This window comes from Zonotrichia albicollis, chromosome 2 (genome assembly GCF_047830755.1).
Source record: "Zonotrichia albicollis isolate bZonAlb1 chromosome 2, bZonAlb1.hap1, whole genome shotgun sequence".
NCBI classification, from domain to species: domain Eukaryota; kingdom Metazoa; phylum Chordata; class Aves; order Passeriformes; family Passerellidae; genus Zonotrichia; species Zonotrichia albicollis.
The window spans coordinates 96,859,332-96,873,493 of record NC_133820.1 but is presented as its reverse complement, the minus strand read 5'-3'; the positions used below and the strand labels follow the sequence as shown (position 1 = coordinate 96,873,493).

General features: G+C 36.7%; 1 protein-coding gene across 3 annotated transcripts in view; it reads right to left on the bottom strand.

The window, feature by feature from the left end:
* Positions 1–14,162, bottom strand: part of HERC2 (HECT and RLD domain containing E3 ubiquitin protein ligase 2) — a 99,923-nt gene that overhangs the window by 52,736 nt on the left and 33,025 nt on the right. For all 3 annotated transcript variants that reach the window (XM_074535744.1, XM_074535746.1, XM_074535745.1), the window contains exons 12-31: positions 13,438–13,589; positions 12,443–12,600; positions 11,893–12,006; positions 10,282–10,533; positions 9,219–9,412; positions 8,489–8,689; positions 7,634–7,862; positions 7,435–7,559; positions 6,831–7,009; positions 5,719–5,903; positions 5,193–5,348; positions 4,742–4,927; positions 3,743–3,913; positions 3,533–3,636; positions 3,273–3,423; positions 2,453–2,667; positions 1,460–1,592; positions 1,236–1,363; positions 918–1,113; positions 191–327 (exon numbers count right to left, since the gene is read on the bottom strand). In XM_074535744.1, the coding sequence (XP_074391845.1) occupies positions 191–327; positions 918–1,113; positions 1,236–1,363; positions 1,460–1,592; positions 2,453–2,667; positions 3,273–3,423; positions 3,533–3,636; positions 3,743–3,913; positions 4,742–4,927; positions 5,193–5,348; positions 5,719–5,903; positions 6,831–7,009; positions 7,435–7,559; positions 7,634–7,862; positions 8,489–8,689; positions 9,219–9,412; positions 10,282–10,533; positions 11,893–12,006; positions 12,443–12,600; positions 13,438–13,589 (3,366 nt within the window). The remainder of the gene's footprint in view (positions 1–190; positions 328–917; positions 1,114–1,235; positions 1,364–1,459; positions 1,593–2,452; positions 2,668–3,272; positions 3,424–3,532; positions 3,637–3,742; positions 3,914–4,741; positions 4,928–5,192; positions 5,349–5,718; positions 5,904–6,830; positions 7,010–7,434; positions 7,560–7,633; positions 7,863–8,488; positions 8,690–9,218; positions 9,413–10,281; positions 10,534–11,892; positions 12,007–12,442; positions 12,601–13,437; positions 13,590–14,162) is intronic.

The following is a 14,162-nucleotide window of genomic DNA, read 5'->3' as shown; positions in this document are numbered from 1 at the left end:
TCACATCTAGTACAATCTTATCTTTAAAAATCATTCCAGGCTTCACTGAAACAACTTGTCACACTTAATTATACATACCAAACACCATTATCAGAACATTAAATGTCAAGTTATAGCAATCATGCTTTAGCTTATTCTTTTCTCTCTTGTTGTTTTTATTGACAAGGTTGATTCAGAATCTAAATCTTACTTTGGGTGATTTGATTGGTATGGGCTTCTTATCTATAGGTACAGGACTGTGAGGTACCACACAAGATTCTTCTAAATCACTCTCTTCATTTCCTATTTTGGATTCTTCTACATCAGCAGATTCAGATTTTTTTGGCACTATTAAAAAAAAAAAAAAAGTATTATTTTTTCATACAGTACAGTTGGATTTTACGGGTCACATTTTTAGGTTTGCATGATAATCTAAGCACACACAATGCTCAAGATCTGTCTGTAATAAAATGGAAATGCATTCTTGGTGAAGTCTATGTCCAACTATTACCAAGTTAACTCTGGTATTACCTGCAGCATGCTTTTACCTTTAAAGACAAACCTGAAAAGCTTTTTAGTGTCTGTTCACCACATTAATTTCCAGTTATATCACTGTTTGACTACACTTTAATAAAACCCAGTTTCTAAAAAGGTGCCACTTCCAATGCAATGCTGCAAAAACCAATTCAGAGGGTCTGATATTGAAGGATCATTTTTAATACACTGAAAGAAATACCTCTCAACTAAACCTGACACTTTATTTTGCCAGTTGTTGCTGTAGGATCTGACATGCAACCACTGGTTTAGAAAACTTGAAAAAGCAGCAGAAACAAATGGCTTTGATGCTTTATCTAAGGAGAGTCTCATATAGCAGCAAATCTTGAAATAAGATGGCTTTCCATTGTTTCAAAGAGAATACCACACTAATTCTGCCTTACCTCTTTTTTTCCTTTTTTCTCGAATGATTTTCTGAGCTACCCTTCTCCATCGGGGCAAGGAACTAAGAAGTTTAAATTTGGACATTATAGAGAGATCATTGCAAACTGCAGGACGCAGCTCATTGAATAAGAATCTCAAACGCTCAATGACAGGAGCACAAACTTCCTTATAAGAACGCCCTTGCTCCTGATGTGTCTACAAAAGACATTGAAAGATTAAATTATTGCATAATGCATGTTAAAATGAACAATATATAACTTTTTAATAAAACACTTCAAATGAAAATGAATCTTAACATCAGCAGCTTAGAGGCTTACCTTAATCAGTGAGCATTTTGCTTGGTAGACAACACGACACACATCCACTACAGATTTTGGTAAGGTTTTGTGCTTTACCTGGTCAACTCCAAGGGTACCAGGATGAACAAGAGACAGTGCTACATGACCTTAATGGGAAAAGACAGTGTTTGAATATACATTTCCAAAGCCATCCATAGCAGAGTTTAAACTGATCAAAACAATCACACCACAAGCCTACCTACCCAAATCTTCATGCTTCAGAAGACAGCACAGTAACAGACGTCCTACTTCTTCCACAGGATGCTCAGGAGGGAATGTGATTGGTGTTGTTAAGTGACACTGTTTACAGTACCTCTCTATTTGACACAAGAAGTCCTAAAAAAACACACAACAGCCTCTGTTTAACTTCATTTTCAAATACAATGTAAGCACTCAAAACACCACAGGCAGCATTTAAGTAACACTGAATAAACTCCACAATCTGAACTAACATTCCTGAGATACAATAGGCAGTATGTGCAATTTAACACACAGCAACTACAACCCAATCCTATAAAACCCTACATCCTTCCTCAGGAGAAACATGACTCAAGGAATAAAGCTTCTACTGCTCTGATCTCTTCATGACATAGTCAAGTCACCTAACAAAATTTTCAATTGTCTTCTGATAAATAATGATTGATCATTATCACTATTCCTGAAGACTTAATTAGGTTTTTTTTTCATAAAGGAGCTGAACTCAGAGGGTTAGAAAATCTGAATGTATTACAAAAGATAGTGATCAATGTAAATCACAAGGTTTTTCATAATATTCACAATTCCAACCTTGTGAAACCTGAACCTCAAGATCCAAAGCGATTTTAAGACAAAGGCATACGTGAATCTGAAACATAAAATACACTGGCATGTTCACAAAAAAATTCCATCTTAGTTCAACTGAGGGTGAGCAAGACTTCAAAATGCCACTGAAACTTGACATGAGAAGTAATGCATTACCATTTTTTGTAAGAATATTCTAATTTTTTAGTTCTCAAAATGTCTGAAGAAATAACATACTGTTATGCTGTTAAGTGACATACACACATCTTATTCATTAGTATACTCAACCATTCCTTTCACAAAAAGTAATTCTGAAATAACTTTTTCAATTGTTTTGCTATAACTTTTGGAGAATTTTCCTCATCACTACCACCCTTCAGAAACAGTATTTGTGCACAGAACTACTGAGGGCTTACCTTCACAGTGTGATCCTGAATATTATTATCAGCAATAGCTTGGAGAAAGGGTTGTGAATGGTCACTCAAAGTTAATCGATGTGCATATAGTTTTGATTTATTTGGGGTAGTGTTACCAGGTGAACTGCAATGGTCTTCATCTTTTTCCTCATTGTAACTGTAATGAATCTGACTAGTTTGCAAGCCTCCAGAAAAGATTGATGACTTCAACCATTCTAAAATAAAGAAAACATGAGTGAATCTTCCGATCAAAGACTAAGCTATCAAGACTCGATTTCCTCTAATGAAATGCATTCACAGGCTTCAACAATATTTAGCAATTTTCTCATTTGCTGGAACTTTTTCACAGGGAATAAAAAAGGTTCTGTAGTCAAGAAACAATTCACTAACAGGGCAGCCATCATATATTTAGAGATATAGGGTCTTAGAAATTTTTCTGCTATTAATACTGAATTATACCTTCTATTCACCAAACCAAGACACCCAGTAAGAAAACATCCAATACCACATGATTGACTCTTAACTGACAAGAAATTGGTGAGATAGGAGACTGTGCAGCATCATTTGCTATTTTATGTTGCATACAATGAAATTCTAAATTCTACTGCTCAAAATTATCTAATCCCCATTTAAATCTTGTTAAATTATTGGGATCTTGATGAGTGTGGTAGCTAATGCTAAGAATAAAGAACTCCTATGAAAGATATCAAGATTAGAGAAGAGCTAAATTTTTGGTTAACTTATTTGTCCTTTGTCTTTTCCTTGCATGCTTTGACAAGTATTTATCACTTAATAAAGCTCAAAATGACATCCTGCTTACTGGCACATTCAATTTCCAGAGGAGAAAGTGGTGTGCTCATTGCCAGGTAGGAAGCGTGCAGGCCGAGGAGAAGACCCAAATTCCGTTCTGTGTCTATCAGTGGCGATGACAACGTGCTGAGATCTGGTGTTGTAATCACCTCCTGGTCAGGCTGCACAAAAGAAATAGCAACTGTAAGCTTGAACTGAGGTCCAACAAGAAATCTGACAGTAAATCAATGCTTGACTTTAGTAAGATTTACCCATTAGTAACATTTTTACCTCTATATATTGGCCAACACAGAAGGCGTGCATTGATTCCCGTGTGTCCTCAAACTGCAAAGCAGCTTCCAAAGCAACAACTGGGTCCTCACCAGCAAACTGAGCTAATGAAACAATGAGGGAGTCAATACAGTATCTAAAAATCTGTTAATTCCACCTGGCTTTGAAACAAAGGTAATTTGTGTCTGTAAGTTAAATGAAAGTTCTCACCAAGTATGCTACTGCCAGTTAAAGACTGGGTTTGGAAGTCCTTTATATCATACACTTTGCCATCAATCACTGTCCAAAATCCTCCATCTTTGTTGTGGTTCTCTAGATCAGCCTTACGTATAAGGGTCACCTCCTCATTATTTCTGCAACTCTGGCCAGTAAAAAATGAACCTGTCCATATAAAACGGAAAAGAGAATTTATCAACAGAAAATCAGAAAGTCAGGGGGTTTTCATGAACATTCTTTTAATAGCTGCCTAATCCAATTTTTCATATCTGTTCAAAAGTTGCTTATTTTTTTATATGCTCAAAAGTAAAAGCGGCTATTAGTACGTTCCTGTCTATGTATTGTGCAATTAAACTGTCTGAATACTGTGTTCTAATGCACTAATCTTTAATGTCACCTAGCATTGCCCAGCTATATGGCTGTTTTGTGTGGAGGTGGAGCAGATAATCAGTTTGCTGGTAAATCACTGCTCTAATTCTTCTTCATCCAAATTACTTTGGTTTTATTACTCACTTGCCTGCAAGGAATTTGCTGTATATTTCATTTCAGCTTAAATTCAGATTTTTTTAATATAAAAAAAGCCTCTCTTCTGTCACAGACACAACTCATATTACAAAGTGCCCTGAGAAAATAAGAATTCTTTATTTCAAAGCTTTCACATTACTCATCCTTTGTATTACAGATAATTTAGTAGCAAAATGCCTACATGTACTACTCAAGTTTTCACTGCAAGTTTTTCATACTCAAAATGCAAAATGATGTGAACTACTTCTTGAAAGAGCAACATCTGTACTCTCCTTAACGCTACCTCTATATTTAACTTCCTTAAGAATGTACTGACAGAAATAAATACTGCCTTATGACTGCCATATAATTTGGTTAATAAAACTTTGTACTGTTAAGTAGGATTTCCTTCCTGAGAGTAGTTCATGAACAGCCACCACTTTTATACAGCTACTTTTGAAAGCAGTCAAGATGCTGCTAAGTTCATACCCATTATTCCTGGCCATGCTAAATCCTCATTGTCATCTCTTTCCTTTCCAGGGGCTAAGTGGTTAAATCTGTCTAGATGTTCCAGCAAGCCAGCCAACAGAGGGATAGCACCAGCTTCCTGCATTAATCCAGCGTTTTTACTGAGGAGCAGCACTATAGAAACCACCAGTTCTGGAAGAAGAATGCCTGAAACAGAAAACAAACACAGAAGACACACTTAGTTCAAGTTCTACATTTGCTGCATTAGAAGTAAATCACCATTAATATATTCTGCCATATTAATATCTGACAATATAAATCACCAATAATATATTGCCTTCCTCACTGAATTTTCCCTCCTTCTCTCCCATTAACCAATACAATTAAACTGACTCCTTCTTATTCATTTAGAACTTTCAAGAAGGTCTTAAAATTCTGTGGAAGGAGAAGAAAAGAGGAAGTAAAAACCTACCTGTTAAATCTCCATCCACAACACAAGATACTTCTGCAAAATGCCTATGACTAGTACAAGCAATGCTGGTTGCCACAGGAAGTATATCACTAATGTGTGTGCACAGAAGAGCAGTGTATTTCTTCAGTAAAGAACCAACACCTAAGAGGTCAGGACCTGTATAAAAACAAAGGAAGAGGATAGAAAACCATCACATAGTCATATTTAAGAAACAGACTTCAAAAGCTGACAAACTCTTCTGAAATTATGCCACTGGATATAAGCACTAATTCAGGAAATCACATTTTTTTTTAAATTTTAGAAAAAGTTTATTATCTAGATCCTATTACCTAACTAAAAAAAAATTCACTTACAGAGAACAATGTACATAAACTACCTTCAAACACTGTTCAGACAGCAACTAGACTGATAAATGAGACAAGAAGATAAATTAAAATAAGAAACTGCTATCCTGTGAAAGCTCTCACAGAAATACTTGGGGAGGGGTCAGAGGTTCTTTGTTTTTATCTTTAAAACCACAACTTACTGTATGTGTTAGGGACCTGACCAACACAATCTGCTGGGTAAAGTTTGCTAACAAGCAGCCGCTGAAAACGGAGCAACAGGTCCAGAGAAGCAGATCTCTCCTTGCTATAAAGCTCTTGGTCCATGCAGGAAGAAATGCGACGAGCAACATCTTTTAGTTTGGCTATGGTCTGGGAAGCGATGTTCCTAAGCGGTACAAAAGTATCACTTAAGGGGAGCTCAGAGGGAAGACAGTCCATGGGTTACGTTTTTCTACAAGTTTGCATAAATATCTAAGAAGCCTCTGCTAAATTTCTGCACAGAACTTTCACTCCTTTGCATTGTAGTGCTCAAAAAGTCAATGGTTTTGTAGATAGATTCTGGTTAACAGGATTTGTAAAATACCTCCAGTTTGTGCTTTTTGTCATCACTCACTACAAAACACAATTTGACAGTCTTCACTGAGAGTCTGCAGTGAAAGCCATGACACTACGTAGTTCAAAAGAGTCTCAGTATTGATTAAAATACATGGCTGCCATCACAATTAAGTGAGAAAGTACAATAAATTTCTTAGTAAACTCATAATTATTTCCTGCTATACATCCTCTATGTTAAGTATTCCCTTAGCTCCTCTGGCTGATATATAGCAGCTTTGTTTTCAGCACCTTAATTGGTCATGCACTCAAAACTCTCAGTCAAGAATTTAAAATGGAGGTTTCTTCCCCAATGACAGTCTCCTTGAGGCAGTTCTAAACAAATAGCACAAAATACTCAGTTCTAAACAGATTTGTGGTGATTCTCACACACTGTAAGTACAGTCTTTTAAACATTTGTCCTGTATCTGGTACAAAAATTTTCAGACACTTCTTTCAGAGAAGAAGTATCAAAGTCCATAAAACCAAGGCAATCTTTCTAAAATTGGGTAATTTAGCATAGAACATTACTCCTTAGCAAACAGAGCAGAACTACAGACTATCTACAAGAATGTTTAATATTATGAATTCTGAAGAGCTAAAAATGCTAGCAAGAGACCTTATTTATTAAGCAAAATTAACCACTGTTTAGCTGACTAGTTTATAGAACATCTAAATACATATTCTGTACAAAAGTAAAAGACAAATTCAAAACAATTACCTTAGTAATTGCTGAATTAACTGAACTAATGGCAAACTTTGTTTTCCTGCAGATTCATAGATTCCAGTGTTAATAAGGTCTTTGTCCAATGGAGTTCTGCTCCTGTGAAGTGTTGATGCATTTGCTTCTTGTTCATCAATTTCTTTTTCTTTCTGTGCCTCTTTTTTTGCTTCAATATCCTAAAAAAGAAAATCAAGTTAAAGAAAACACACGAACTTCCACTATGATTATGAAACATTTTGTTAACAAGCACTCATGTTAATAAGACCAATCTACTTTTACCTAGAGAAAAAATGAAACAACTCCTACCAGATAAAACGCGTATTGTATATTCTGCAACAACCACATGGGCACACTTTTTAAAAAACAATTATAATTGCTTTTAATATAAATGTACAATTATAACAATTATAAAAAGAAAGGCAAAGTGAGGGATGAAGGTGGTGAGGATAAAAAAGTGTAGAACTCCACAAAACCAGGGTGGACACATGCCAGTAGCTGCTACACAGTTCACAACTGAAGGCACATTTACTCTTGTATTTATATAAGTAACAAATCCAGTCGCCTGCAGAAGAACCTGAACTGCAAAGCTGATGAACCATACCTGGATTTCTGCAGTAATAGCGGCGTTCAGTGCAGACTCTAAACCTCCATCAGCCATCAAGCTGCCCACCAAGAGGTCAATCATAAATCTACGTCCCGGGCTGACATTCATTTCATTTCCTGAAACTAAGAATGGAAGAAGCCATGAATGGAGTCAAAACACAAGGGCCAAACAAGGAGGCTTCAGTGTGAGGACCGACCTGCACTGGGCAGGAGCGCGGAGAGCGCCCTGGCGCGCTCCTCGGCCGTGGGCAGCAGCACGGACCAGCCGCTCTGCAGCACCGCCTGCGCCGCCGACTGCACCGTGTTCAGAACCCCAGCGTTGCTGGCCAGAGTCACCACTGTCTGCTTCAGGCTGTTGAGCAGGATGCTGCCCAAACCTAAGCCAAGGCATTCTGGATCCACCTGATGACTAATGGCAGCATGAAGCTGAAAAAAAAAAAAAAAAAGGTAAATTTTAATTAATAAGTGATATGAACTTGTTGGGGTTGGCAGGAAGTCATTCCTGGAGCAAGTAAGTTCAGTGACCAAGATACAAACTTAACAGCTGCAAATCTGTAAAATTAAAGGGAAATGCTGGCTTGCCTACATCCTGAATTTACACCAATACTCAAAGATCACGAATGGTAGCTATAAGCCCCAAAGATCTGAAGTAAACCTAAAGAATAACTTAAACTGTTTCTGCATCACTACATTATGCTAGAAAAAACAGCACATTTTCAGTGACTCAGATTCCAATTAAAGGGGTCATTCACTTTTAAATATGCTATTTAAAAATCATAAAAATGCTCAGAATCTCTGACTATACAAGGCTTAATCCATTTAGATATTGTTTTTATAGTTCATTCTTAATGAAACTCAGAAGCTGTCAAGAAGAACAAAAAACAACCACCAGATGCCAAATTTCAAAGAGTATAAAATGATAGTGTAGTTATTTCACTTTTTAAATCAACAGAAGTGCTTTAAGGCACATTAAAAGTCATGGTTTCCATCCAAGCAACTTAGTGAAAACATTCAGCTCAATGACTGCTCGAAGTGTAAGAAATTGAAGGTACCTGAAGCCTTAGAAGATTTAATGTTGCCACAGCCATACACTCCTTTTCCTGAGGAGGGGGCCAGTCCGAAGATCCATCCATTCCCTCAGTCACTTGTCTCAGTAACAGATCCAGCTGCTCAAATGTCATGGGGCAAACATCCACCACAAAAGGCACCCGCAAGCCTATTGACCACTCTGAACATGATGACCAAGCAAAACTCTATAAATGGAAACAATACACAAAGTTCCACAGTTTGTTATTTTCTAAATATGACACTGACTACAGACAGGAGTGTAAAGCTAAATCTGCCTTCAAACAGTAATAGATGATGTGGAAATAATACCAACACAACTATCAAAGAGAATGCTTGACTTGCATCCTTGTAAACATAGATAAATCCATACAGATCCAGAACTCTCTTATCACATTTTCCAATGTGCTGTCAAACCCAATCCAGATACCTCACTACTTCTGCCACAGGAAACCTTCTGCTGATAACTCCTCAACTGCTGTATCACACAATACAAAACAGGTAAATTGCTGCTTCTCAGAACACCCATCAGAGGGAAAGCTGATCACCCATTTTTGGCAGAACAACTGTGCAAGATTTGTTTTTTTTCAAAGCCTTCATTTACTCAGAATAAGAAAACAAAAAGTCATGCAAGCACAGAAAGAAGGACCAGGATTATAATGCAGAACGGTAACCTCAGTGGGAAGTAAAACCAAAGAATTCAAAATTAAAACCTACCTGAGCAGGTCCACAAGCAATTCCAACTATGTGCTTTGTGTCTAATCCTGGGAGAGCTGCGGGCTCTGGTTTAGTAATACGCAAAGTATCAAAATGCTGACACTGATCATTGCTTCCCCAGCTGTGCACTTCACTGTCTTCAGTCAGTGCTAAACAATGGGTAGATCCAGCTGCCACATCTATCACTTTCTTTCCTGATAAGAAAGTGAGATATGGAAAATATAACTTAGGTACAACAATCATTGACAGAAAAACAGCAGACGTAAGGAAAACTATGCTAATTACAACCATGCTTAATTAGGAACGTGTGATGGATGCCATGAGCCTCATTTCTGCCTCAGTAGTGGACTGGAAGAGTACAGCAAAGCTTAAACCAAGAGACAGATAAGTACAGAAGTTTTACAAGTTTAAAAAAATTATTCTGATTTGTGTCCCTTCAACTTAGAAACTTTTTTGGGAAAGAGTTATTTAAAGATCTCCCCATCTATGATGAGAGACTGTAAAATTATTCTCATTTAGATCATTCAACATATATGAGTAACGATTTAAAGGAAAGATAGAGCAATAAAAGAAGTTTCTTCCTCATCTTCCCCGACAGAACCTCAGGTCTTCTCCCAAATGAAGGAAGTAATTTTCTCTCCATTACAAACTGGTCAAAAGTCAAACACATATTTAGTGCCATTTTTCGTTGTCTGTTATTCTCATTTATTCTACTCACCTGCCTTAATCTAAGCATATATTATATATATTTATTTGCATGACAATGCAAACATACTTGCTTTAAAGAAGCATTTTTGTGAATCTAATAAAAGCAGCAAGAATACAGAGAACACGAGACATTCGGCACTTATAGTAGTCATAGTATCGTCTTTAAGTCTGCTAAAATCTTTTGGGTGTAAACGCAGAAGTGATGGGAAATGCCTATTATTACCTTTTTCATTGCTACCCGTGTAACATATGACAGAGTACATGGTACCATCACTCAAAGCAGAGTTCATTTGTGTTGGGTAAAAAGCTCCAACAACACAAAGAGCTCTGGAATATTTCCACCTCTGATAATTACCTTTCAAGCCTTCCAGCAGTTTGGGATATCGAACGTGCTCTTCTGTCCCATGCCCAAGTCTCTGATTGTCCCCTTTCCCCCAGGTGTAGACCTGGCCATCTTTGGTTAAAGCAATAGAGAACTGACTCCCACAGCGCACTTTTACAATGTCCAGATCTTGAAGCTTTTCTATCAGCTTGGGAGTTTTGCAACCATCACTGCCTCCTCTTCCCAGTTTTCCATAGTCTCCATCACCCCAAGACCACACCTGGCCTTTAAATCAGAAGAAAGAAAACAAAAAATAATTTAACTGCTTTTTTCATTTAACTAAGTCATCCATTTTAACAAATAAATTCTTCATAATCTGGTATTCTACAACAAGCAGAAATTTTAAACTGTATTTTAAGGAAAGCAGTTCCAAAATAATTTTTAACTGTTTGTGACAATAATAAAGAACAGTATTTGAAAAATAGTCATATTGACAAAACTAAACATAAAAAGTGCAATATATAACATTCATTGAAAATCTATCAGTGTATGGAAAGTCCTTCTAAAAATAAATGAAGCATAGAATTTACTGTAAATCAAGCAAGTTAAAAACTGCCTTCTTTAATTATTTATAAGAACTTACAAAACGTTTTCTACATCCAGTGGCCAAATTTTCTGTTAAACCTATATTAATTTTCAGTTTATATCATTCAAGTGTTTCTCAAAATGAAATGAAATCATCACAGTTATCATGTTCTTTTGAAATACACTACTAAATCTAAGTCTTGATGTAGAAACTTAGAAACAGTCAAGTCATTCTGCATCTGCAGTAAATAACATTATGGTTCAAGGATGGTGACCCATGCATGCCCAAACAGAAAGTCTTGTTTTATGTTCTGATATATTTTTGTTCCCTACCCACATCAGCAGGTTCCCTAAGGTACTCTGATGAGCAATAGAAGCATGCAAGGCAGAGGGCAGAGAGAGGAAAAAAAATTGATAAAATCTGGGTTTCCATTTCCTGTATGAGCAAACATTTCAGTTTTTAAATAATGCACATCATATAACCAGCTGTATTTCAAAGGAACAACTAGCCTCCAAGAACTATCTGCTTTCTAAGAGATGACTTTGGGGTTTGACCTTACAATGAAATGCAGGTTTTTAATCTGTCTCACCCTAGGCACCTTGGTCAGGGATGTTGGAAAGATAAATTTCCATGCAGCTTCTCTTTTGCACTTACAAAGGGTTAAGAGAGACAGCTCTCCTACTCTGAATTCTGACTTTTGTAACAACATGAGATATTTGCACTTATATAGCAACAAATAAAATTTAGACACTTGCACACATATGTATTATTTTGTGGGTACATTATACATTTACACTAAATATACATATACCATAACTCAATATATTTACATATTCATAAGGAACATACTGCATATCTATGCATGGAAATACTGCTGCAACATTATCTACAAAATGTATAAATGTACATATTTTTTTTGCCCAGAAGGAATTTCAGCTTCAAATTCTTATAGAACTCAAGCTGCTAGAAATAAGCATATCTTCAGTACAAATATCTTCAGAGCAAAAGGAAGGACAGGTAACCTTACTTAAAATTTTAACTTTGATTTTGCTACTAACCATTTTCAGTAACTGCAAGAGTCTGAGCATCTCCACTCCCACACGACACATCAATAACTTTGAGTCCTTTCAGCCCCGTGACCAGCATTGGGATGGTCTGATCTTCACTGGAACCTTCAAAACAAAGTGGTTCTGTGAGAAGCAAAACCCAGAAGGCCTTACAAGTTCTTTTGTTTGGTTTTTCTGCTTCTTTGCTTTTGGATGCTTTATTGTGAGGATGCAGGGTAGCGTTGTTTAGTTTTGTTTTCAGATTTGAGTGTCATGACTAAGCTCCTGCATGGTTTTTGAGAGACACCCAACAAGGATTTAACGCATGAAATAGTCTTAGCTTCATGAGGAATGGAACAGAGAATATTGTGCAGATTTTTCTTCTCCATTCAGTTGCTTATTTCCAGATAACTCAGGGAATTTAATGGGTTTGAGACAATCCCTCCCATATTTCAATTCACATGAAACCACATAATGTTCACAAAACAGCTTTAGGTGGGATGCAAGATCATTTGCAACAGGCACTAAATTCTTCAACAACTGAACCTATCAGCTAACTCACCATGCCCAAGCCTGCCGTAGTTTCCTCGTCCCCACGTATAGAGCTCTCCCTCAGCAGTAATGGCTGCACTGTAGGTGCTCCCACATGCAATATGAACAACATGTTTGCCAGCTTGCTTCCCAGACAAAGCAGATATCATCTTAGGCTCCTCCAGAGGGCTATTTAAAGAGAAGGTGACATATTTCACAAAAGGTGATTTGATGAGTAGATGATAAAAGGTGCTAGACATACTTGTTAGAATTGCTGCAATTTTACCTGCAAGCCTTATTATTAGACTGAAGTAACAAAATACAAATAGAACTAAAAGCCAAAATTAAGTTCAAATTGTTCAACAATACTACACTAACCACTGAAGGAATGTCTAACAACTGCAACTTCTGTTTTCAACTGAGTTCATGCAATGCTTTTAAAAAATATTTGTCTATTGTTAAAAATACTACCTTTAAGTACTGTATCTGACCAATTAATTTCATTACACTGATAACCTTTGTGTAGTCTCTCTTGTCTCAGAGGGAATTCTGCACAGGGGGAAGACACATAAAATCTCTAAAATAAAACAAAACTAAACAATCTATTTACACACACCCCCTATACAATACCATTGTAGAAGACTGCTTCTACACAAAAGCAGGACAGTAATGTCCCAGAAAAATGGAGTAATGTACAACATGACTGCATAAAAAATAATGACCCTGCTCCAACATGTGAGTCAACGTTTCAGAGAAAATGTGCTCTGGATTCATAAAACCATTGATAAAAGGCCTGATAACAGTGCTCACTACTACACCTTCCACCTAAGAGAACTTCAGAAAGTAACATCAATAGACAACTAGGAATATTCCAGACAGAGAAAACAAGCAGGGCGAATGCAACTTTTGTTCAGTAACAGAGTCAAAGGTCAAATGCTGAGCATTGCTTATACACACAACAAAATAATTTTTACTAAGAATTCAGTATACTTGCAAAAAAATGTTATGATTATTTTTAATACATACACTGTATCCCCATGACCTAGTCTTCCACCATCTCCACAACCCCAAGAGAAAACTTCACCATTTGCTGACAAAGCCAGGTAGTGATGCCCATCTGAATGTGCTGCTATCTTCACAATATTTCTGGAAGCTAGACTCTGCACCAGCTGTGGTCCCTGTAAACCAAGCAAAAGCAATATGCTTACAAAATCTGCTGACATTTTCCATCACATAACTAGATACAGTTTTCCTATTTCCAGTTTTTTCAAAACTTTGTTCTCAAATTAATGAGGTAAAGGCATGAAGAAAAAAAATGGTCAAGCATGACAAACGCAATGCTTTGAAGTCATTTGTTCCCTTTTTTATAGGTCTTCAGTACATATGAAAATGGTTTTTATCTTAAAATTACAGGCTATCTTAGTGACAAAGGCTTCTATTTACAGTGTACTTTTCTCTGAGAAACTACACAGCTTGGACACAGTTATATCACCAAAGTAAAATCCATTTCATATCTTCCAATTTCTGAAGTGACCAAGGCCAGCATAGCAATAAAAGCAATTATCATAGTATCCATAACCTCTAGCATGATCGAAACTACAGAATCCATAAGCTTTTCATCTAATCAACCCAGGAGACAAACCCCACTGCTTCTAAAAGTTCAAATACAACAGTACAGAAAGCTCACAAAAATCAGCATGCCTCCATCTACTCTCCTAAGAAATTGTAAATATTTAGAAGAGGAAACTTAT